The 25,524-nt window shown below is 53.2% G+C and overlaps 1 protein-coding gene across 1 annotated transcript in view; it reads right to left on the reverse strand.

The window, feature by feature from the left end:
- The window catches only part of DRGX (dorsal root ganglia homeobox), a 27,390-nt gene extending 1,866 nt beyond the window's left edge, over window positions 1–25,524 (reverse strand). The window contains exons 1-6 of the mRNA XM_036355904.1: window positions 25,428–25,524; window positions 24,084–24,184; window positions 23,095–23,196; window positions 20,040–20,218; window positions 19,847–19,959; window positions 1–210 (exon numbers count right to left, since the gene is read on the reverse strand). The exon at window positions 1–210 is cut by the window's left edge and continues 1,866 nt beyond it. Of these exons, the coding sequence (XP_036211797.1) occupies window positions 1–210; window positions 19,847–19,959; window positions 20,040–20,218; window positions 23,095–23,196; window positions 24,084–24,184; window positions 25,428–25,524 (802 nt within the window). The remainder of the gene's footprint in view (window positions 211–19,846; window positions 19,960–20,039; window positions 20,219–23,094; window positions 23,197–24,083; window positions 24,185–25,427) is intronic.

Genomic DNA, 25,524 nt, shown 5'->3' on the forward strand with positions numbered 1-25,524 from the left:
TGCCATCGGGGGGCGCTGGCTTGCCCGCGGGGCCGGGGCTGCTGCTGGTGGCTGGCAGGAGGTTGGCCGACTGCAGGACGGCCTCCGAGTGCTCGCGGGCCTTCATGCGCAGGGCGGCCACGCTGGCCGTGCGGTTACTCTGGCAGCCGTAGGGCGGGAGGAAGGAGAGCCCCATGGGGTCGGGGACACAGCAAGAGCACAGTGGGCCCCCTGCAAGGAGGAAGCACAAGAGCTGCCATCACTGTCTGTATCGTCTCCCAGGACCTGCAGTGGGAGCAAAGGGCTGATTCATACTGTGGTTCTGTGACCTCAAGGGCGAGGTCACAAATGCTCCGCCCCCGGAAGCTGCACAACTCAAGAGATCCAGCGGGTAGGCCCAGGGATTGTCAGGACGTCAGAGACCTGGCCAGTCCCGGTGCCCTCACCAATCACCCGTGTGCCTGAGGCTGGTATCTTGGCTTCTCTGAGCCTTAACTTCTACTTCTGTAAAATGGAAGGATACCTACCTCACAGGGTCATTATAGGGCCTAATGATATGAGTCCACAATCCCCAAACTGTGTGCAAAACACCCTAAGAACTCCAGGGGCCTGCGGTGAGACTTTAAGGGTGGAAGTCGGGGAGACCCAGCCACATCTGCCGGAAGCCACGCAGGCTCCGCAGAGAGGAGCCTCAGCCCGAGCACGCCGAGTCCTCTCAAGGGCATCACATCTTCATGAAGCTGAATGTGGCTCTGTTTTGCAAGCACCACGCAAAAATCCACGTGGAACATAAGAGGGGGTGTGGCCTCCAGTATGACTCCAAGGTCACAGAAGCCACAGAGCCCGCTGGGCTCACACCCATCGGAAATCAGGGTAGCTGTTTACAAATGAAAAAATATATATATTACTTTTCTCTTAATTCATAAGAACTACTCACCCAGTGGCTACATAAATACTGAGTTGGGCCTAGCCAGCTATGCGCAGAACCATTGGGCATTTCTTCTGCCCAAGAACATCCTTAGAGTGTAAGTGAGATGCTCAGGGCGCTGTGGACTGAGGCTGAGGACCTTGGAAGGAACCAGTTTGGCCAGCACTTAGCACAGGCCCCTGTGTGGATGGGGTTTCAGAGCCATTGCCCAGCCCAACCTGCCCACCAGTCCTGCCCCACCGGCCCTGCCCCACCTGCCCACCGGCCTTGCCCAGCCCTCTGCACACTCCTTGGGAGAAGCCCCCTCTCCATTGGTCATCCCCGGCCTTGCCTTTATTCAGTGACTGCCCACGGGCACCTGGCACACCTCTGGTGGAGAGGGACATGCAGAGGCCGCATCTCTGATGCCCAGGACGGTGGTGAGTGCTGTGGCTACGTGAACGGAACACGGTGCTTGGAAAGAAACACCATCCAGAAACCAAGATGGCGGCATAGGTAAACACCAGAGTTTGCTGCCTCGAACAACCACTTCAAAACTACAACTAAAAGACAGAACGGACATCATCCAGAACCACAGGAAGGCTGGCTGAGTGGAAATTCTACAACTAGAAGGAAAGAGAAAAGTTTACCAAGACTCAGAGGAGGCGCAGTGCATAAGTAAAATACTAAGGTACAGAAGCGCACACGGAGCAGGCTGGCGGCTAAGGGCGTGGTTGTCATTTTCAATCGGGAGGGAGTCTCAGGCTCTGAGCTCCAGTTCTGGGCAAGTCTCTGGGGACCCAGATTCATATGGGAGAAGCGGGACTGTCTGGCATCGGTCGGAACTTGAGGGCAGCTTTCTCTCAGAGGGGCTTGCAGCGATTACCAGGACATTGAGAAGCGGAGCCTCTGAGGGCAAGACTGAGAGCAGCCATAACTGCTAGCCCCGCCCTGTTGACCTGCCCACCCCCCCAATCCCTGCAGGGAGGCTTTTGCTGGATAGCCTAAGGCAGAGGCTAGATTAGTACCTCCCTAGAGATCCAGGAGCCAATGTACCCAGAGGTCAGAGTGGGACCATCCAGTTTGCAGCTCCATGGAACCATAAAGGACACACTCAGGAGGCAAACTCAGTGAGCACCAAAGCCACACTGAAGCAAGTCTTGCCCTGGAGGGGTGTCTCCAGCACAGAAGTTCTCCCACTGCAGACACAGCTGATTCTCACAGCCAATTGGCCTGGAGGTCAATTCCTCCCAGTGATACCTACAACAATCAAGGCTTAACTACAACAAGATTGTGCACAAAGACCACAAGGGGGTTCACCAAGAGTGTCTACCTCAGGTAACTGGGGAGGCTGAACCACGGGACCCTAGTGGACACTTAGCACAGAAAACTACTTTAACAACACAGGGAAGCATAAAAAATGAGGAGACAAAGAAAAAAGGACACAAATGACAGAAATGGAGGAAAGCAAACTACTGGAGTAGTTCAAAACCACACTTTTCAAGAATTTTCTAGAAACTGCCAATAAACTTAATGAGACCTACAAGAAATCTAATAAGACCCTCGAGGTGGTGATAAAGGACCAACTAGAAATTAAGCATACACTGACTGAAATAAAGAATATTATACAGACTCCCAACAGCAGACTAGAGGATCGCAAGAATCAAGTCAATGATTTGAAATACGAAGAAACCAAAAAACCCAACCAAAAAAGCAAAATGAAAAAAGAATCCAAAAATATGAAGACAGTGTAAGGAGCCTCTGGGACAGCTTCAAACGTACCAACATCCGAATTATAGGGGTGCCAGAAGAAAAGAGAGAGCAAGATATTGAAAACCTATTTGAAGAAATCATGACAGAAAACTTCCCCTACCTGGTGAAAGAAATAGACTTACAAGTCCAGGAAGCGCAGAGAACCCCAAACAAAAGGAATCCAAAGAGGACCACACCAAGACACATCATAATTAAAATGCCAAGAGCAAAAGACAAAGAGAGAATCTTAAAAGCAGCAAGAGAAAGAAACTCAGTTACCTACAAGGGAGTACCCATATGACTGTCAGCTGATTTCTCAACAGAAACTTTGCAGGCCAGAAGGGAGTGGCAAGAAATATTCAAAGTGATGAATGCCAAGAACCTACAACCAAGATTACTTTATCCAGCAAAGCTATCATTCAGAATTGAAGGTCAGATAAAGAGCTTCACAGATAAGGAAAAGCTAAAGGAGTTCATCACCACCAAACCAGTATTATATGAAATGCTGAAAGGTATCCTTTAAGAAGAGGAAGAAGAAAAAGGTAAAGATACAAATTATGAATAACAAATACACATCTATCAACAAGTGAATCTGAAAATCAAGTGAATAATCTGATGAACAGAATGAACTGGTGATTATAATAGAATCATGGGCATAGAAAGTGAGTGGACTGACTATTCTTAGCGGGGGGGAAGGGGTGAAGGGGATGCGGGAAGAGACTGGACAAAAATCGTGCACCTATGGATGAGGACAGTGGGTGGGGAGTGAGGGAGGAGGGTGGGGTGGGAAATGGGTGGAGGGGAGTTATGGGGTGGAAAAAAGAGGAACAAATGTAATAATCTGAACAATAAAGATTTAACTAAAAACATTAAAAAAAAAAACACACCAAAAAAAAAAAAGAACACGGTGCTTGGCAGAGACCTGAGTGCGCGAGTCGGAGAGATAGTGTGTGCATGTGCAGAGCCTGACAGCTAGTAGGGAGAACAGGACAGCCGCCAGGCGTGGGGACAGAAGTCTCAGGGTGCTTTGAGTGACTAAAGCCAGAGGCTGCAGCTGAGGGGGTGGCCGATGGGTGTCTGGGTGGTTTGATGAGAGAGCCTCGACCTTATCTACACCAGGGGTGGGGGAGGCTGCTGCAGCCCTGCAGTCCCAGCGGGCGGGGAGGTGGCGGGAGGGGCCGGATCCAGGATTTTGCCAAAGGTGAGAGCCCGAGCAGGTTGCTCATGGACTGCTAGAAGGGTAATGGAAAGGGAGTCACAGATGACACCTACGTTTGGGCCTGAGCATATGAATGAATGAATGTGCCATTTCCAAGATGGGGACAAACAGAGAGGAAGGTGTTGTGGGGGGGTTGGATATGGAGTGTCTGGCCATGGTCCTATCGGCCATCTGAGTTCCAAGAGGAGAGCTGAGCAGTGCTCAGAGTGCTGGTACCTCCCCCTCCTTGAGGGATGCCTGTGGGCTGCCAGGGCCCAGATGGGCAGGTGGGGAAGCCGGGGGTGCACAGACCTTGCATCCAGATGGGGTGGGTAGACTTAGCTGCCAACATGACATGATTTGAGGGACTTTAGGAGCCCCTTGGATAGGTTGAATGGTGGCCCTCATTGTGGTCCTGCAGGAGCAGCGAGCGGAAGCAGCCTTAGCCTGCGGCCAGCAGGAAGGGCTGCGGAGCCAGACCTCACCAGGAGAGGGGATGGCCCACCGCGGCCCTGCCATGGACACTGGGATTCAGTGCCTGTCCCTGGGCCTGAGGCCTGGGGGCGGGCAGCAAAGCCAGCCACTCCATTCCTGCCCCACCGGCCCCTCAGCCCTTTCTGAACCTACTCACCAGCTTTGGGAAAAGCAGCATTGCAAAAAGAGTGCTTTGGACCAAAACCCATACTTGTTGAACTCATCGAAACCCCGTATGGCCTTCCAACCCTCGTGTGCCGGGCATCACTGCCCTCCACATCCCCCCAGGCGCCGCAGGCCTCCCGGCAGAGGCCCACATGCAGGCGCAGCAGAGCCCTCCCTGAGAGCTGTGGGGACCAGAGCCAACGCCACCCCGGGCACCACAACCTCCGAACTGCTCCAGGACGTAGGCTCTGAGCCCCTTTTACAGATGAGGAGACTGAGGTTAAATACTAAGGGGCAGAGCTGGACCTCTGGGAACAGTGCCAGAGCCACAGCCCAGGCTGCCCTCCCACCACCACCACCACCACCGCCTGCCATGGGGGTGACTGGGAAGGAAGCTGCCTTCCCTCCACACCTCCCCCGACTGGGGAGCGCACATGTGGAGACACTGAACTATGAAGAAAGTGAGCCCGCTTGGCAGTAGGAATACTGGAGATGTTCTCCTCTGTGTCTGTGTAGAATTTTTCTCATTTTCCTACAATGAATGTGAACTACTTTTAATTTCAGAAACATGGCTTTAATTCTAAGTGAATGTTAAAAGGAAGGAAGACTGGATTAGACGCCGTCCACACATATGAGGAGGTGCTGCAGGGGGCTGGGAGCCAGAGCTCTGAGCTCGGTACGCGCTGAGGTCACGGGGGGCTTCCTGGGGCGTGGGCTGTGGGGGACCTGGGAGGCCTTGTCTTCAGGCTCCGCCCTGGGCATCCAGCCCCAGTCAGGCCGCCCAGGAGGGGCCGCTCAGCTTGTCTGAGGCTGACTCTTGCTCCAATGTAAGCATCAAAGGGGGAGTGACATGGTCTGAGACTCAATGACTGTGTCACCTGCAGGATCAAGTGCCACCTGGACAAGACAGGGGCTCCCTTCCCTGGTCCACAGCCTGCCCCGCTAGGTCACATACCACAGAAGCCACCAATAACCGCACTACTGGCCTGCAGAACCCAGATTCCGGAGCAAGAAACTCACTCACAGAACTGTGGCTGCGGGAGAGAGGAGCCCGGGCACACCACCTAGCTCGCCCCCCACACTGGACAGATGGGGAAACTGAGGACCAGAGGGACCCAAGGACTCTGGGAAGCTGGTTAAAACTGTCAGCGCTAAACAGACAACACAGTATGATGAGGCCATAAAAAAAGGAAATCCTATCGCCTGTTGCAACATGGATGAACTTCCAGAACACTGCGCTGAGTGAACTGAGCCAGGCTGAAAATGTCGAATTCTGTGTGATTCCACCTCCAGGCGCTGCCGAGAGTCGGCCGGTCATAGAGACAGGAAGTAGAGAGGGCTGCGGGGAGGGGACCAGAGGGGCAGTGGGAGCTCTGGTCTGATGGGGAGGGTCTCGGTTTGGGAAGATGACAAAGGCCTGGAGATGGAGGCTGGTGATGGTTGCACAGCAATAGGAATGTACTTAACACTTTTGAACTGTACACTTAGAACTGGTTAAGATGGTAAACTTCATCTTATATGTATTTTACCACAATTAAAACTAAAACAAAATAAATTCTTAAACCTGAACCAAAAGAAAGTACACGTCAAGGTTATCAGAAAGAGGAGGAGCACCCAAGGTGTGAAGACCCCTTTATGGCTCCTCCATGGGTGAAGACCTTGAATGTCCTTCACCCCAACAGACCGCCTCACCTCCACGGGCTGACACCCTCCACCTGGCCTACCTGCGCGGCTTTGCCTAAGGGAGCATCGCATCCCTGGAGCCCAGCCTCTGTCCCAAGACTCCGCACTGACTGCTGGGTAGGCGTTTCTACAGCAGGGCAGCAGACCCACGCAGGCCAACCAAATTCCTGCATACAGCCCCTCACAGGTGCCACCCTCTTTCCTCATCTACACCCCAAGTCTGACCAGTAGCTCAAGTGCCCACACAGGGGCCGGTGCTCACAGGTGAACAGTCACACGGCAGAATGGTGAAAATGAGCCGTGGGAGTCACCTTCCCTTCGCCCTGCCCTTCCCTGGGTGAGAACACAGATGCGCAGATCAGAATGTAGACGGCAAGACCGAGGGAGGCCGTCTGCACAACTGACAAGACCAAAGGCAAACAAGGAGACAACTCGAATGCAATGATATTTATCAAGGTAGCTGTGAAGTCTGTGATCTCTGCCAACAACCCAACTGGACAGGGGGGCGTGGCTCAGCAGGACAGCATGTGGTCAATATGCCTTCGCAGTGAGCTCATTGTGACACTATATGGCTGTGGGTTGCCTTAACAGAGGCAGAACCTGTAGGAAGAAAGGAGGATAAAGTGCTTCTGCCTTATGTCATGGTCAGACCATCAGACAGAGAGTGGGAGGAGAGAGGGAAGAAGAGAGGGAGAGGGGTGAGAGGTAAGACAATTTAGCTGAGTGACCCCGGGCACAGTGGATATGAGGTAACTGCTTCCAACTCTAGGTGTGGAGGGTGGAATAGAAGCAAAGACGGAAGTGAGAGTAAGAGGGTTTCTTTTCTTTGCCATCAGCATGCCATGCATGGGAAGCGGGCTCTCTGGGAGTGATGGTTCTGGTCATGATACCCCAAGGCCCCCTGGCAGATGTTGTAGAGAAACTGCACAGTATGGGCTACAGTGGACAAGTTCTTAAATCTCTTTCAACAACAAAAAAATGAGTTTTACAATGCGATGTGAATTACAAAGCTGAGTTTTCTTCAACTTCAACTTATCTTTTCAGAATTTCAGTGATTACAATCACATATAAAGTGTCCAACAACCAGCATCTCTCTTAACTCCTATAACCATTTCTTAACAAAGAAAAAAATTCTCCACAAATAGGATCTTTATAAAACTAACTCTCGTTTTTTCCATAATTTCACGGTACCAATAGCATCAGCAGATGTGTCCATGTCTCCTGCCCAGACACCTTCATCAGCCTGGACGCCACGGAAACCCAGTCACACGTGGAGCTTTGTCCTCTGCAGTACCCAGGGCAGCAGAGGAAAACCCAGACCCCAAATGCATGCACTTTGCCCGTGTACAGCAGGCCCAGGGCCTCCCCAAGAGCTTAAAGGTTCTTCCAAGTGCACTTCCCACATGTCGCCTGATTGAGGAGACTGCCTCAAACTAGAGAGCAATGTGGCTGCCAAGGGCAGACATACTGATGGGCAACATTGAGCAAACAGACAATGTTTATTGACATTGTTATACAACAGCCAAGAAGCTCAAAATGCACAGTAACCCGGGCCCATTCAGTAGAAGGGAAGCAAGCAGTGCCCTGAAGGATGGCCTGAGGTCACGGCTGGCCACAGCAGGAGCTGTCACAGAGGCGATGTTTGGAGGGGCCTTGAGACCACCTGCCGCAGCTGTCAGCGATGAGCACAGAGTCAGCCCAAACAGGGGCTCGGGCTCTCTTTTATTACATCAGGGAGGTGACGAAGACACTTTAGAGCAGTGGTTCTCAACCTTCCTAATGCCGCGACCCTTTAATACAGTTCCTCATGTTGTGGTGACCCCCAATTTCATTGTTACAAATTGAACATAATTAAAGCATAGTGATTAATCACACAAACAATATGTAATTATATATGTGTTTTCCAATGGTCTTAGGCGACCCCTGTGAAAGGGTCGTTCGACCCCCAAAGGGGTCGCGACCCACAGGTTGAGAACCACTGCTTTAGAAACTGTTGACTCCAAAACCAAGTCGCCCTTTTCAAAGCCCACAGACAGGCCGAATGGGCCCAAGAGCTGAAGCGGGAGGAACGGGTGTGAACTTTGGCTGCTGGCCCCACCGCTAACAGTCCTGGGCTGCTCTCCATCTGTCCCAGCCTGGCTTCCGCACCTGAGAGAAATTCTGCAAAGCACCGGTACTAAGTCCTCCAACAGCTGTTATTTCCATAACCCATGCCAAGTAAAGGGCAAGTCTAAGTCACAATTCACAGTGTGTTCCGATTACCAATTCGTTTCCACGGTCAGCTGAAGAACTCGGATGTTCTGAGCGTCCTCTACACCCCCCCTCCCCCACCCGAGGACCCACAGGCTGAGCCGTGAGACCTGCCTCACGGCGCAACCGGACTGAGCGTGCCCCCAGCACCGCGCCTCCCGGGTGCCAGCACAGCCCCCACCTGCTCCCCGGCTCCAGGGGTCCTGGGTGAGCCCGTCCTGTCTGACCCAAAAGGAGAAGAACTTACTCTGCCAACAGACTCTTGAGGGGTAAGCCAAACAAACTCTAAGTTCCACCTTTTAGTTACTAGATTTCCAGATCCCGGGCTGTAGTATGTTGTTGCTGCTGCTGTTGTTGTTCTAAGCAATAAAAAAGCTATAATCATGGATGAACTAAAATTTAAATTAGCTACAAAGAAAATTCCCAGGGTGGCACAGCAACAACAGAGTAACCTGCCAGCCAAGTAGTAGTCACAGGGAAAGGGCACACTGAAGCTATGCCAACGTTACATTCCAGGAGGATATTTAGTGCCATGAAAAAAATAATAATAAAATATTAAGTTTAAAAAGCAGGTTCAGGAACAGTAAGTTAATATGACCCCCTTTGGGTACATGTATACATGTGTATATACATACATACCCATGAATACCTAATACACATACACACAGTATATATGGGTATACATATATGTATGGCCATGTACCATATCCATAGAGGATCATAGGTGTATTTGTACATATATAAACTTATTTAGAAATAGAAAATATTTATAAATTTCAACTTTTAAATTTTAGAATTTCCAAATAAGTTATAAAATACATAAATTTATTAGAGATAAATGGGAAGAAAACAAATGTACCCATGCCAAATATTCCTAGTGATTGGTTCTGAGTACTAGGTTATGAATGATATTTATACTTTCCTTTGTTTTATTGTATTTTCCACTCTTTCTAAACTAACCAGATATTACCCTCATTTAAATGGTGTCCTTTCTGCGACTGGTGGTCCCGTCTCCGTTCCTTCGGATGATGGGAGAGACGCGCTCCCCAGGAGGCCGCAGGGCCTGAAGACGGTCTGAGCCTCCATGCCTGGAGTGGCCTCTGCGTCCGCTAGGGTTGTTGGCGGGCTCACCATGCAAAATCCACCAGCAACATCCGGCCCCCTTCCCATTCTGTGGGTTCAAAGCCAGTGAGTCCGTTTGCCTGGGATGCAACCAGCCCACAGCTGGTGGCGCCGCCAAAGGCCACACCTGCTCCCAGCCCCCGCCACCTGCCCTCACCAAGGTCCTGAGAGCCATTGGCCACTGGCTGCAGCCTGAGCGCTGTTTTGTTTGGAGAACACAATACCTCCTGGACACTAAATTAAAACATACAATTAGATTTCCATTAAGCTACAGCAAATCCTGCTGAATTGATCCAATCAGCCTACATTCCTCTATGACATCATGCTTTAAAGGCTTGGCCTGAACATAAATACTTAATGTAATAAATACAGTCTGAAATATTTGATCTCCTTGGCAGTTTAATTGATCTACTACAGAGACTGACAGAAAAAAATTAAGTTAGTTCTGTCTCGTCTCTGCCGATGGCACGTCCTCACGCAGGGGCCCGTGGGCTGCCTTGGTCACAGCCACGGCGGGTCCCGCACCCTGGCTTCCAGCTGAGCGACCAGGCTAAGGGGTCAGAACTGAGCAAGGAAGCAGGTGTGTGGGCTCGCGAGATGTGTACCACAGATTCTGCAGCTCGCGTTTTTACTTTATAGTAAAACAAACAAACAAACAAACATTTGGTGAGTGATAATACCGGTTATTTATAGTCCACAAGGAGCATTTGAATGGGAATGTTGGTACAACAGCCTACAGTATTTAAGCATAGATTTTTAGATGCTGTGGCTAAGTGTGCTCACCAATAATCAAACCACAACAAGGTCAAATTCACACCCAGACGGCTTCTACCATGGAACCCCTGAAGCACTGCTGTCTCTGTTGGATGTTTTAATTGCCCTTTTCCCATGAGTTTATTTTGTGCCCACCTTACCTCCCAAACTTTCTGTAAGTGCCCTTTGCCCATCCTCACCCTACACTCCTAATCCCAAAACTAAAATGTCCTGCTTGGTGCAGAGTAAACACTAGAAAGCGAGGGAGAGCTATCTTTCCTGACCAAGTTGGCATATTTTACTTCCTCAAAGGGCCCTTTCCCAGGTTCTAAGCTTCCCCAATACCCCACAGTAAGGAAAATTGTAGTCCTTACAAAGTTACCCAGTCTGCTTAACGCCAAAACTCCCCGGTTAATTTGGCAGGTTAGTCTGGTGACTTGAGCTAAGCCCCGCCCTGTCTCTATTCCAGGTGTCACTCTACACCCACTGTCCCCCACCTGCTCATGCGCCCAGCAAACTCCTTGACAGGAGTGGGCTCACCAGCCATTCCCTTCTCTGTGATAGTCTCGGGGCCAGCGCCAGGCTCCCATTTCAGCTTGGATGTCTCCGAAGAGCAAACAGACAATGACCCAGATCCAAGGACGCGGGCACAGCCCCAGGAGCAGCAAGGACATGCGTCCCAGGCAGGGCAGCGCCAGGTAGCACTGCCTACTCCTTCCAGCAGCAGCCAGACTCTGGATGGGCAGGCAGCTTCTCCCGCCCCTGGGCACAGGCCAGAGCCTCCACTCAGCTCCCTGCACTCCAGGCCCCATTGATTAACAGGAAGGGCAAACCCATCAGCACCCATAGGAAATGGCTTCTGGAAAGTGAGCTGCAGTTTTCAAAGCCAGAAAATGACAGCAGGTGCCTGTAAAAGGAACAGAATCAATACAGGGTGAGGGGGCTACAGGGCGGGACACTGGGGCCCTGACTTGTCCTACCTCTGACCAACACACAGTGTGACCTGGGAAGTCCTGTTCCCTTCTCCGGGCCTCAGTGACCCCCACTGGATCCAGGAAAAGCAGGGGTTACTCATCGAGGGGATTCCTTACGGCTCTTCAGTCTCCACCCAAGTCCTCCTGACATCAGCCAGGCTGGGAGGGGCTAGGGCTGACCCAGCTGCTTTCCTTGTAAACCTGAGCCTGAACAGGTCCCTAGTGAGCTCTGGGCCTCGCCACAGTCCTACCAACATCACCAGCACCTACTGGACCCTAGGATGTGCCAGGCCCATACACACTCCACCGACCACAGGCACTACCGGGGAAGGTCACCATGATCCTCATGTCACAGACAAGGAGACTGGGTCTGCCTTAAGTTGAACCTACAGCAAGAAGAAGGCTTGGGCCGTGGCTGGTCTGACTCCAGAGCCTGGGCCGACCTGAGGCTACGCCATGCTCCTCTCCCAGGACCATGGGTCCATCCAACCTTCCTCAACCTACCAGCCCTGCCAGCCTCATGTCTTTGCTCATGCTCTTCTCTCTGCCCAGAGTGCCATGCCCACTGGACAAGGCCTGCACTTCCTTGAAGCCCAACTCAAGCATCTCCGTGGGAAAGCCTTCCTCATTCCCACAGAGCAGCGTTCCTCCTCCCCCGAGCTCCCCCATAGCCTGCAGGTGCTCCTTGGCCTCTACGAGAGCAGGTGACTGTGCCACATGACATGGAATTCTTTGTTGATCTATTTGTCTTTCCACGCCCATCCCCAGCCTGCAAGCTCCTTAGGGTAGGGTTGTGTCTCATTTACTACCAGATGCTCAGCCTCTGGTTCAGAGTCTGGCAAAGTGGGGTTCTCAGTGGGCGCCCGGAAGAACAGGAGGTCCCAGTAGTTCTGGGGTCCAGGAGGTGGCCAGTGGTCCAGGGCCAGGGTGCTAGACTCAGAGTCTCCTAAGTGAGGCCAGTCCCCCAGGCCACAGCAGCATGAACTTCCTCCCATCTTTCCCCAAATCCCACCACCTTTTACTCTGCACCAAACTCTGTGTTAGGGGCAGAGGTGAGTCAGGCATTGCCAGTTCCCTAAAAGTACTTTAGAGTCAGGATTGGGAGGTAAGGTAGGTTCAACCACATGTACTAGATTCATGTCATGAAGCCAGAGTATCCTTAATACGTGTGCCAGTTAGTCTCCAAAGAGGGCCTTCCACGGACCATCTCCCAGTTACACACCCATGCGCAGTCCCCCCCACTTGAGTCTGGGCTGACTCTGTGATTGATTTAATCAACAGAATGCAGCAGAAGCAGCACAGGTCTGAGTGTGAGTCTTAAGGAGGCCGGGCCCCTTCTGCTCTTACACTCTGGGAGCCCAGACACCATCTAACCCCTCCCCATAGGCCTGTCGTGTGGGGAGCGAGGGCTCCCAGTCTCCCAGCATCCCTGCCAAGGCACCAGACACAGAAGCAATTCCATCTCTTATGCACCAGCCCCAGCCGCCATCTGACTGCTCCTCCACCTTCACGAGACCCTGGGCAAAGCAGCAGCACAACTGCCCGGCCAAACACAGTCAGTCCTCATGTCAGGAGAGGTAAACAAGCCAGCAGGCAGGCCTGCTGCTGCTTCACATTACGTTTTAGGGTAAAGGAAAGCAATACCGAAACCTGGAGTGGAGGCTTTTAAAATATATATACATCTCAGTTTCCTCAGGACCATAGATGCAAAAACCTTAAACAAAATATTAGCCAACCAAAATCCAACTAGCTATGAAAATGGTAACTTGTCACATCTAATTAGGTTTATTCCGAGAATTCACAGCTGGTTTAACATGTAAAAAATTAATCCATGTAATTTACTGTGTTAATATATTGAGAAAGAAAACGCACGTGATCCTCTCAACAGCAGCAGAAAAGAATTTGATGAAATTCAACATCCACTCATATTCATGATTTTTAAAAAAAATAATAATTAAACAAAGACTTTTAGAAGACTCGGGCGAGAAGAAAATATCTTCGGTTGATACCAGGTATCTAAAAAAATTAACACAATTGCGAAACCCTGAGAATTCTCGCAGGAGATCAAGAAGAAGGCAAGAGTTGGTCACAAAGGCCACATACTGTATGATTCCATTCATGCGAAATGTCCACAATCTATTGAGACACACGGACTGTGCTGCCTGGTCAGGGAGGGACTGCTAGCAGCACGGGGAAATGAAAATGTTCTAGAGCTGATCGGAGTGACCGTTGCACAGCTCACTAGATGTACTAAAATTCACTGAGTTATACACGTTAACAGACGAATTGTATGTTATGTGAATTATATCTCAATAAGATTGTTATAAAACATGGAATAAAGCCAAGATGACTGTGACCACCACTGTCATTCAACACTGTCCTAGAGGTTCCCGCAGGCACAGACAAGAAGGAAAACGACTGGGAAGGGAACACTCTGTCTGTCTGTCTTTAGAGAAATCCGATCTCGTACTTAGAATATCATAAAGAATCTATAACTAACCCTAATTATATAGACAAATCTCCCAAACATGTGCTGACCCAAAGAGGCCAGACATGAAATATACATACTGTATATTGTATGTATATTCTACACATACTAGAGGCCCGATGCACAAAAATTCGTTCAAGAGTAGGCCTTCCTTCCCCCAGCTGCCGGCACCGGCTTCCCTCCGGTACCAGGGACCCGGGCTTCCTTCCTCCGGCCGCCAGCAGGCACCCAGGACCCCTGCTGGCTTCCCTTGGGCTGGCCCCGGCTTCGTCAGGAAGGACATCTGGAATGACGTCTGGAAGACATCTGGTCGAATTAGCATATTACCCTTTTATTGTTATAGATTACATATGTAATATGTCAAGACTAAACAATAGTGTTTCAGAAAGCCTGCTTAGGAGGTTGGCAAAGCGCTATTACCATAAAAGTCAGCAAAAGGTTTTATTTAGGGGAAGGAAGGTGAGGCGAGTAGAAAGGGGTGCAGGGACTCAGGGGTTTCGGGGTACAGGCAAAGTCCCCGAGGGTGGTTACATAGGTGCTTAAAATCATTCATTCACTAATCCTTCCTTAATCATTAATCGTGTTCTATGAAATGTTTCTAATGATTATTATATTTCACAACACAACAATTTTTACAAATTGTGTTTTTTACAAAATCACAACACGAAGGGAATGTGATTGAAAAGGAATGGGGTGTGGAGTGCTTTCAGGGCTCAGCAGAGGCTAGCCGTGGAGGGTGAATGCTGATTGGCCAGTAAAGCCCTTGCAGTCTCAGAACCCAGACAGGTTGCCCGGGCCTAGAGGCCAAGGCCACCGTCACAAAGGGAGGGCATGTCCTTGGCTAACGAAGAGGCCCTGCTCTCAGGAAGGCCACGGCCAGACCCTGTCCACACACTTCCCTCAGTCCCTCAGCCTCCAGGCCTGGAAGGCCGAGCTCAGCCACATAGGCAGGTGTGGCCAGAAGGCCAAGCGCCTCCAGGCTCCTCCCAGCCCAGCTCATTTGGGACAGCTGGAGCCGCCTCCCCTGCCCAGAAGGGGGAGGGGGAGGGGAGGAGGAGGGGTCAGGCCTTAGTCCCTTGCTCTGCTGCTGCTCTTGCCTCAGGCCTAACTCCAGGGAGCCACACCAGGGACTGGGTGCCCCCACATGCCCGACTGGCCCAGCAGGCTGCCACCCCCTCCTGCCTGCTCTGCTGCGGGAAAGTCTGTGGCGAGGCCTCCGCCCAGCTCCAGAGAGGGGCTGTGACTCTGCATCTGAGCGCGGACTGAGCTCGGAGAGCTCTCCCCTGGCAGCCAGCTGGTGTCCACCTCACACCCAGCTCTCCGAGTCCCAGGTTCAAGGCGCTGGACTAAGTGCACAGGGAGCAGGCCTCTCTGCCTGTGGCTCTCCCGCCCCCACACACCGCCATCCTGTGGCCAGCACTTCCCCTGGCCATTAATAACCTCCTTTGCTTGAATGAGTTGTGAACACAAGGCTGGCCATTCAGTCAGCCAGGGAAATTCTTTGCGTTGCTGAGGCTTTTTGTCTGGACCCCGTTATTGTCATGCAAACCTTCCCGGCTTGGGGCAGGTCCCGCTGCCTTTTATGTGAGTCTCCATGGCACACCCATCACGGAGCACACTAGCTGCACCCTGGCCAGGCGAATCCTCCCATCCATCCCGAGTGTACAGCCCTGGAAAGCCAGGGAGAGGATGGGTGCCTGGCCAGGAGTCCCACCGGGGCGGTAAGGAACGCCCACCACTGCCAAACGTTGGAACAATGGGGCTTAAGAAAAAGGTGGGTGTCCGCTGCAATGAAGTTCAGAGAAACGGGAGGCGTTCGGGAGAAGCAGACCTGTGAGCAGGTCCTGTGAAGGTGAGTGGGACCAGTAACTTGGCAGTGGGAACGGAGGGAGCTGGCTGCGTGCTCAGGGAGCACCGTGCGGTGCCACACCCCGCCCTCGGTGTTCTCACTCCTGCTCCTCGCTCCGCCCTCAGAGTCCAGGCCCGTTGCGATCAGAAGGGGAAGCAGAGGTGGAGGAGCCAGTACCTTACGCAGGCGGACGTGGCTAGAGAATGAGGAGGAGTCACACAGGAGGCCCCCAGTCCTTGCCTGGCCCCCACCGGTGGGCGCCTGATGATGAAAGGGTGACTGAAGGAGGAAGCCCCCACACATGCCTGGCTCTCCGTTGCCCCGCTCTGTCCCAGTAGGCGGATTCCTGGCCTGACGTAGCAGCTGCCCACTTCCTGATGGGGCAGCCTGATGCCTATCTGGGAGCCTGTGCAGCAGAGCATGGAGGCTAGTCTGCCACCCCCACCCCCCACCATGGGGGCACACTCTGCTTGACCAGCCACCCCAGAAGGGCCATGGCCTCCTGTTCATCAAGAGTGCCAACCCCACCTCCTGCCCTTCTCTGTTGCCCCAGCAGCCTGCTGACCTATGCAGACACCTCCATTGGCACACAGGCGGCCACCCCGGCACGGAGACTGCACACGGCATCACAGACAGACAGAGCACAGCCCCGCACGCAGTCGCAGTGCCGGGCCATGTCTCTGCCTTTGCCCGCCGGCTTGAGGCGGAGCCGCCGAGTGGAGCTGTGGCATGGGCTGGGCATTTCTAAGCTGGGCGGACTGTCCAAGTACAGGGCAATTCCCAGGCCGATCTTGGTTTCCCCAGCTCTCCAGACGCTGTCAAACCTCAGGCCCCTGCTCTCAACAGGTATCTTCAAGGAAGCAAAATCAGTCTAATTTGTCAGAAACCATAATCCGGAGTTCCTCGCTGCCGACTGCTCAGTCTGTGCGAGAGCTCAGCAAAGTGGCTGCTGCCTTCACCTTTTCTGGCCACTTTCCCCCGAGACCTAAACACTAAAAGGCAGAGCCCAGTCCCTGGCACATTCTGGGCCGAGGTCAGGAGCTGAGCTGACAGGGCCCAGCCTGCCCGCCCGCCCCCCCCCCCCCACTCGCGGGGGAGGCAGGGCTTGGCATCACCATGCAGCAGCTCCAGAGGCCGGGGGGCTCCCGGGCAGCAGCAGCACTGAGCCGCCCTGCCTGCTCAGGAGCTGACAGCCAGTATTCCAAAGGCACCCCTCTTTCCAGAGCCCATTCAAGGCCACATAATTTCTAGGCAAGTGAATTTGAGTTCCCATAAAACGCTACAGGACCCAGCGGCCTCACGGTCCCTGCTCACAGCACCTCTGAGCACTGCACCTGGGTGACGCCCAGCTGCCCGCACACTCCCGGAGGCGCTCAGCACGTCCTGGGCAGGGACCTCACATCTGTCACACAGTGCCCAGAGCCTAAACGCCAGATCCCCGCTCTGAGCCCTTCAACTTGTAACCACACAGAATGCTCCCCAGGCCAAGTCCTCGAGCCTGGGCTGAGACAGGCCTGCAGCCTCAGGGAGCAGCACCCAGAGCGAGGTCCCGGGCGAGGCCAGGCCTGGAGGCCTTCCCAGGACACTTGCTATCTTCAGTCCAAGACTAGGTGGCCCACTAGGACCACTCAGCCCGAGGAAGGAGATGGCACTGGTTTGGTTCTGGGAGCTGAAAATCACTTTGATGTCTTTCTTCTGTCATTTGCAAGCTGCTCGGGCCTGGAGCAGCAGATTGGAATCTCGGCTGGGAGGGCTGTGGTGCTCAGCTCACACTGGCCCCGGCCCCTGGAGGGAGCCTCAGAGCTGGGGAGAAGCGGGGTGGGGTCCCATGCCCCGCCCGGCAGCGCCCAGCAGGGGAGGGAATGGATGGCCGGTGTGGGGGATGGGTCCTGTGGAGCAGCCCAGACCACAGAGGGCGACTGGCTGAATAAGGGACCTGTGAGCAAGGAGCTCTGCCTCCCTGAACCTCAGCTTCTCGTTTGTAAAAGAGCGGTGGGCTCGCAAGCCCAGAAGGCGCCTTCTCCCACCATCCGCAGGGGCTCCTCCGGCTGCGAGGGCCGCCCCCTCAATGCCCAGCAACCCCTGGGATGCTCAGGCCCAGAGACGGAGAGCCTGGTTCAGCCACCTGAGGGGACAGTTAAGGGAAGGGAGGCTGGTTACAGCCCAGAGACCCCTGGCACTGAGCCAGGCCCTAGAAACTTGGGGTTGGTAGTCTCTTGGGCCCCATTTGGGCTACGAGCTTAATTTCTGTAGTTTGGGGGAAGGTCAGAAAGCCATCCTGGCCCCAGCCCCTCTTACCCATGCTCCCCAAAACCACTGAGCATTAACCGCAGGGATGCTTCGAACCTGACTGGCAGGTGCACACTTCTCCCCAAGGCCGAGGCGGAGGCTGGGTCCCCAGGCTCATCTCCAGGGCCTGCCGGGCTGCCAGGCCTGACGTGGGCCGTGGTGAGCAGCAGCCCCGAGGCAGCCCCAGGACTCCCAGCTCCAAGCAGCCCTTCCGGAGGCCACCCGGGGTCGGTCTTGCCTAATGCAGCACCAGCCAGCAGCAGCCATGCTCCCAGAGCCACCTGTGCCCCCGCGCCCTCGCTGATGGTCCTCACAGCACCCCCTACGAAGGCAGAACTGAACACAAGACCACACGGCCGGACGAGCACAGAAGCCGTTTGCAGTAAATGCTCGCTTTCCTCCCTCCCCACAGGGCTTAGCCGCCAAAGGCCAGGCCGCTGCTCAGGGAGCCACCTGGAGTAGCCACGTGCTGGGAGGGTCAGGGCGGGCCAGGCAGGGACATCGCTGGGCGCAGGCCCAGGAGGAGCTGAGGTGGAGCTACCTATGCTGGGGGACATGCAGGAGAAGGAAGCAGGAAGCAGAAAGGGGCGCGGGGCGGGAGAGACCCGCTCATGAATGAACGGCGGCCGCAGGCCGGTCTGACCCAGGGTGTGCAGGTTTGGCCCCAAAGATGGGAAAGCAACATGTGGAAGATGGAAACGCTCTAATAAAACTCCAGACTGCGGCTGACACCCACGTCCCACTGGTCACCTCTCTCGGGCCTGACTCGCCTCAGTGGCGCCTGTCGGCCCAGTGCCCTGTGGATGTGTCCCCAGGACGCGCTTGGGGGGCTCTATGCGGCCCCCCAGTACCAGTCACAGGCGCTGCAGGAAGCGCTAGGGGGTGCGAGGCCCGAGCTGGTGGCGCTGAGCCTCAGCCCGTCGTGCCCAGCTCCCTGGACCGCCCAGACGTGGCTCCAGGCTTTGAGGCTCCACCTCCGACAGTGGAAAGTCCAAACCCAGGAGCGTGGCATTCGGGCCTTCGAGCTCAGGCCCCTGCCGGGCACCTTCCATCCCTGGGCACTCTCCCATGGGCACCCACCAGACCAGTCATTCTCCAGAAAAGCCTGGTTTTCCGCCCCAACACACCTCCCTCCCGCCGGCATCTTTGCACGTGCTGTTCCTTATCCCAGAATGCCTTCTTCTCCCTTCAGGACACTCCAGGGAGGCTCCATCACGCCCTCCTACCTACCCCAGAGTCTAACAAAGAACCAGCTGGGGACACCTGGGCCGGAGGGGGTGGGGGGCTGTCCCACCCCGATTATCAGGAAGCAACCCCACCTCCCAGACCCCTGTGACAGGCGAGGCCTCGGGGGAACACTAACATGGACCCCCACCCTCTCTGGGCCCAGCCCTGCTCCTGGCGCACAGCAGCCTGACTCACTGCAGGAGGAGGAGGCTTGGGGCCCACTCATCCAGCAGGGGGTGCCCAGAAATCCCCGAGGGACAGCCCACAAGGGTTCCTCTCTCTGGACCTGACAGAACATCCCGAGTGGCTTCCATCCTCAGACAACAGCAGCCACTGATAAGACAGTGAGAGCCTCAGCCAGCTGGAGTTCCTGGGGCAGCAGGTGGCAGGCTCCACGGATGGATGGATGGACGGACGGATGGACGCAGAGGGCCTGTAAGCTGGGTGATTGTCCCTCCCAGGCCCCGCCTAGGATGTGACCCGGAGAATCCATGAGCACAGAGCACTCACTTTGAAACAAGCGCCCCTCAGACAAGCCCCATCAGACACAGTGACCCTGAGACAGCCACCTAGTCCCGGGCCCCGTGGCACACAAACGAGATGGCGTGTGGAAACAGACCCTGCCGGGACTGACAGGAGAGCGGGAGCTGGACCAGCCCAGGCGCAAGCATGAGCTCGTGGAGAAAGCGGGTGGGTCGACCGTCGCCAGGCTCCCAGCCAGCAGAGCCACACTCACCTTTCAGGGACGCAACATGGGACAGGGCCTGGGCGTACGTGGCCGTGTTCAGCAGGGTCCCCGGCAGGCAGGAGGGAAAGAAAGGTCCTGTGGGAGCCACAGTTCGCCCCAGGCTGGCAGAGAAAGAAAAGCAATGAGCTCCCAGCCCCGTGCGCCCACCAGCCCGCAGGCCCAGGGGTCCCGCCAGCCTCACCTCTGCTGGGCCTCCAGGGCCTCCTTCTTGCTCCGGGCCTGGTCCCCAGGGGGTGGGGAAGTGGCATTTCTCACCGGCGGTGACGTCACCTCTGCCATGGACTCCTTGGCTCCTGGCTCCTGGTCGGAGGCCCCTCTCTCTGTTTTCCTCCATTTCGCCCTTCGGTTCTGGAACCAAACCTAAATCCCCGGTGGAAAAGCACACTCAGCCAAGGCAGAAGGCCAGACACGAGCCCAGCGCCTGGCCGCCGTGCCCAGCACTCCGGCCCACCTGCGGCAGCAGGCCTGCGAGGCGCACTCCCCTCGCCTCAAGATCATCGGCCAAAGCAGCGCCCCTGAACTGCAGCCACAGACCTACAACCGTCAGAAGGCCAGTGCAGAGGGCATGACGAGCATCCCTTAAAGAGTGTGAAAGTCTCCAAACGCTTTGCCCAGCGTAAAGGTGAGGTGTTGTTTTGTGGAAATTCCGAATGTACGTGAGTACATTTATTTGACGTGAAATTATTTCCTGGAGGGGTGGGTTCTCATGAAGCCATTTATAAAGCACGGCCTGGGGTTTTCTCGTCAAATATACCCGCTCGCACTTCCAGCAGGTTGCCCTGAGCGCCTGCGTGTCTGGCCTCACACGTGTGATGATCCCTGAAATCGCCTCTTGCACACCATGACAAGTGCGTGAGCAGTGGCCCAGTGCACCCACTGGACACGCTGACTCGGGAGTCCCTTCTGGTTTAGAACTCGGAGTCCGGCATCTTGTCCAGAGTCCACTGCAGTCTATGAGGGAGGCAGTCCCACCGTCCCCGCCTCACAGATGAGAACACAAGCACTGGGGTCCGCTAGCTTGCTCAAGGTCATTCAGGGGGAAGCGGCAGACCCGCAACTCGAAACCCAGTGGCGTGGCCAGGGGCCATGATCCAGATCGGGGAATAATAGTGGCCACCCCGGCGTTACAGGAGACCACAGATGCACAGAACACTGGGCTCGGTGCCCGGCGCAGAGCCATCCAGCACTGGGTCAGCGTTAGCTGTGTTACCATCTCTGCCATGCTCGGGCTGGGAGGCAGCGAATAATGATTCGCCTGCTCTAAGGGCCTCCTCAGAGGCGGGTGTGGAACCCTTGAAGCCTGGAAACCAAGGCTGCATGCGCAGGAGCGCCTCATGGCAGCGGGCAGCTCCGGCCAACGTGTCCCCAGAGGTCAGTGAGGCCCTGCTGCTCTTTCCTCCTTCCTGCAAACCCTCGGGCCCTTCTCCTAGGAGACAATTCCTGGCTTAAAAAAGAAGGCTTGGTAGACCTCCCTCCTATTCCCAGGGCGTCCTCTCCCCCTGCCGGCGGCCTGGCCCTGGGTCCCGAGGCTGAGCCCTGCCAGCCCACTCCGCCTCTGAATTTCAACCTCCTTTACCGGTCTTGCTTTCTCTCTTTTTAAATCTAGTTGGCTTTTAATTGCACATATCAGCAACCGTTGAATAATGATTTTATCTATATTCTAAATTTAGGGCAGTTAAATGCAAAGCAAAATGCAGACACTTTCTTGGGTCTTAATTGAATGAAGGTCACAGCTATGACAACATTTAATTGAGCTATTTTTCATTATCATATTTTAATGACTTTGCACTGACAGTTCGCCTGCTTCTGAGGAAAGAGCATGATGGAGTCGTTTATTTCCCTATTTAGTTATTGTTTGACAACATCAGCTTCGATTAAGACCCTGCTTTATAGAACATTAATCATATTTGAATGAGCAAGCAGTGTAAATGTAAACACATCTCCCTTCCCGCCGCCGAGGCCTGGAGCCCGTGTCCCCACTCGGAGCTCAGAAACAAATGCTTCCCAGCCATTGTCTGTTTGCATAATAACCAACAACAGCCTCAACAACAATTCCCAGCATTAATTGTCACCACCCCTATCTCACCCTTGCACCTTTCAGGGAGAAGTTATGATCTTCCACTTCTGAATGCTCAATAATTGTGTCATTTATCTCAATTTGCAGTGCGGTCTTTAGGCAGCTATTGGCAAGCTGGCATTAGAAAAAGAAAGGAGACACTGCATCCTGGCCAAAGGAGATTTTCATTTCCAAATAATAATCAGTTTAATTTGCCCACATATGACCAATGATTCATGTTCAGATTTAATCATCAGGATCACATAATCTGATTATAGGGGAAATAATTTGTTTACAACCCCCAATTTACTGCTCAGAATTCCATTATCTCTCTTCAGCCATTGGTTTTTAAGAGATACTAACATGACCCAGGGGAACCGAAAGCAAACTATTATATTTCCTACAATTAGATCTTTGCATAGTCTTAACCCCAAGCCCCTACATAAAAAAAGAACAAAAACAGCATGGAGGAAACCCCATAAATAAAATGAATATATAATTGTGCTCAAAGACTAGCTGGCCTGGAGAGGCAGCGCTGTGAGCGTGCCCCCCTGTGCGCGGGCACATCTGCTGGGCTCGGCGGGTCTCTGCACTTAAACGTAACCGCGTGTGGCTTCTAAAAAGAAAGCCTGCTTTGAGTCGGTCACTGCAGGCCACGCTCATCTCTTAGCAGCCCTTTCGCTGCCGCCCTCTAAAGATTTTTAAATTGCACACGATCTTCGGATCCACTTCCCTAAAAGAGTCCGCGTGCCGGGGAAAAGTTGGCCATAATGCAATTTCTGGAAAGCAGATCCTAACCCTGTTCCCATCTGAAAACGCAGTTCTCTGCAATTGACCGGCCTTCGCCCAGAGTGGTCAGAGCTGCTTTGAGAATAGCATCTCAGCTCTTTTTTTTTTTTTTTCCAAAGCAAGGAAATGGATGTGCATTGATGTAATTTAGTACCTTAGAGACGCGGACAAATTAGTGTAGAACATTATCACTAGTTAATTATGAATGACCGATTAATCAACCTAATCTAATATTCCACATTATGTTGATGTTATTAAAGTGCATCATGAAAATGACAGATAGTCTTCATTTGCTTTCTTTGGCCAAATGTGCACTCTGCAGTCATGATGTCAAAAAAAAAGTTTGCCAGTTTTAATATTAGGGAGTTAAATAATTGAACAGAAGGCTCACCTGCACTCTGGCTTCCGTGAGGTTTATTTTCATGGCCAGCTCTTCTCTGGTGAATACATCGGGGTAGTGCGTCTGGGCGAAAACTGCCTCCAGAGCTTCCAGCTGGTAAAAGGAAGGACTATTTACTGGTGAGAGGTTGTGGCTAGGTGAGAGGAAGCAGAGCATAGTTCACATTTGCTAACCGTGGTGAGGAAGCTGTTTCACAGATCACATCGGCAAGGAAGAGGGGGAAAGAGCTGTTTGAAGAGATCCCACAGAATTAAAATTTCAACCACTGATAGCTTAGGAGCTAAGTCTTGCTCACAACCTCAATGCTCCCCCAAGAAGTAGAAGTAAGAAGAGAAGTGCGAGTATTTATATGCGTTGGCATTTCAATATGCTCAGAAGAACCAAAACGGGAGGGTGGCCTTGTGACTGAGAGCAATCCGCACGGCCTCCGCTCAGGGTGTAGGAGCAGAACCACCTGCAGCTGCTGCCGGCCAGTCCCAGGGAAACGGCTGGTGAGGGGGTGAGCACTTCCTGGCTCCAGTTTGCTCCAGAAGTTGAGCAGGTCTAAGAACAGGGCCAGGGCCGGGCAACACAATATCAGGGTTGCAACTGTAGCCCTTCCATTTAGGGCAACAATACCTTCTACAAATCCACCAACTTCTTAGGTTCCAGCCTTCTCATCTACCAACCCAAGGACAAGAATGTCCTACCTGCCTTCTCAAGGTTCAAATGACATTGCTGATGTTAAAATGCTCCCCAAACTATCAGCCCCGGCGAATGGGTGCAATCAGTACTGCCTCTTCACTTTATCTGAGATCATAATCAAAGTCCTCTGCCCTCTCCCGGAAACAGGTTCCTTGACACATAAGTTGTTTGAGAAAACAGAAGGATCCAGTTAACATGATCAGCTGGCCTTACTCTAAAAGACAAAGGAGAGCAGCTAAGACTCTGATTTTTCCGCAGGCAGGAGACAGCTACCTTGCGGAAGACACCGTCATTACCTGCTGAAGCGTGAAGGTTGTCCGGTTCCGGCGCTGTTTTCTGCGCAGGAACCCATCGTCAAAATCTCCGGGAGGGTGGTTGCCAAAGGGTGCAGTGCCTGCTGGGGGCAAAGGGGATCAGCCTGAGCAGGTGGCCCCAGTCTTCACATCATCCCCTGGCTACACAGGCTCATTCAAAGGCATCAACCTGTCCCCTCCGGACAGAGCTCTGACTGCCCCAAAGTGTCTTCTCTGCTCCTCTTATTAAACCCCTTCTTTTCCACTCTCTTGTGCTCTGTCTCTCCCAATAACTTATGACTTTAGCCCCAACTATGCCTATTTCATAAAGCGGGAGGCGACCTTACTTCCCAAGACAGCCCAGTTCTCCTGTCAAGAAATTCGGGTCTCAAGCAAGGGCCACTGGCTTGAGGTGGAGGTTTCATCCACCTTCCAGCTCCCAGCTTCCAGCTGCACTCTGTCCAATGCACCTATCTCCCCGCCTCAGAGCCTTGCATAGAAGCTGCTGCTTCCCTTTGCTCACCTGTTAGTCTACTTGCCTGTATTTCTACAAACAAGGGTTAAAGACTGGGGGTGGAGAAGGAAAGGAAAACACCAAGAGCTTTTCACAGCACTTTTCTCCTAGAACTTCAGGACACGACGAGGTAAGAAGTTTACGGATGAATATTAATTATCGTTGGTCACAGCTCATCAGCACTGTAGCGGATCTGTTATATAGATGTCAGTACCAAGAATCTGCCCCAGCAGTGGCTGTCCTGAATTCCAAGCAGACTTACACAGGGCCACGCTCAGCAGGCACCCACCCTCTCACCGGGCTCAGAAAGGGCCCGCTGCTTCTGCTTCCCTGAAAAGAAGGGCATCTTTCCACTGTCCTCCCAGCAGCCTCCAAAGCGCCTGTAAAGTCGGAACAGACTTTAGCCCCAAATGTGCATTCAGATCATTTTCCAAATGTGCACCATTTAGTTGACAGTCCACAATGGCTCCTTAGGAAAACAAATGAGCAAGCTCCCATTAGCCAGTGAATGCTGTACCTGCCATGGGCTCTGGGCTCAGAATCACTGCGCGTTCGGCATTAGCAGCCGGTGAGCCACGATGCCCGGACAACATCCCTCAGAAGGACCTCAGTCCCAAAGAAGCAAGATCCTTTAGGCTTTAAAAAACTCCATCTATTAAAGGGAGTCCCTCCTACTTATTATTCCACTCTCCAGGGCCACATTTTTTTGCCATAATACCCCACTCTCTGCTGAAACCTTCTCCCCCCTTCTTCTTGTCCAAACTGCATTCTTCAAAACCCTAGTCACAAATATTTCGCTCCAGTTCATTAGAAGCTTAAAAGAGCAGCCTCGCGGCAGTCGAACTCCCGGTACTCTGCGGAATAGCACACTGCTTCCTGTGGAACAAGGGCCTCACTGGTGAGGGTGGGACGGCCTCTGAGGGTCTCCAT

This window comes from Myotis myotis, unplaced genomic scaffold (assembly GCF_014108235.1).
Source record: "Myotis myotis isolate mMyoMyo1 unplaced genomic scaffold, mMyoMyo1.p scaffold_m19_p_24, whole genome shotgun sequence".
NCBI classification, from domain to species: Eukaryota; Metazoa; Chordata; class Mammalia; order Chiroptera; family Vespertilionidae; genus Myotis; species Myotis myotis.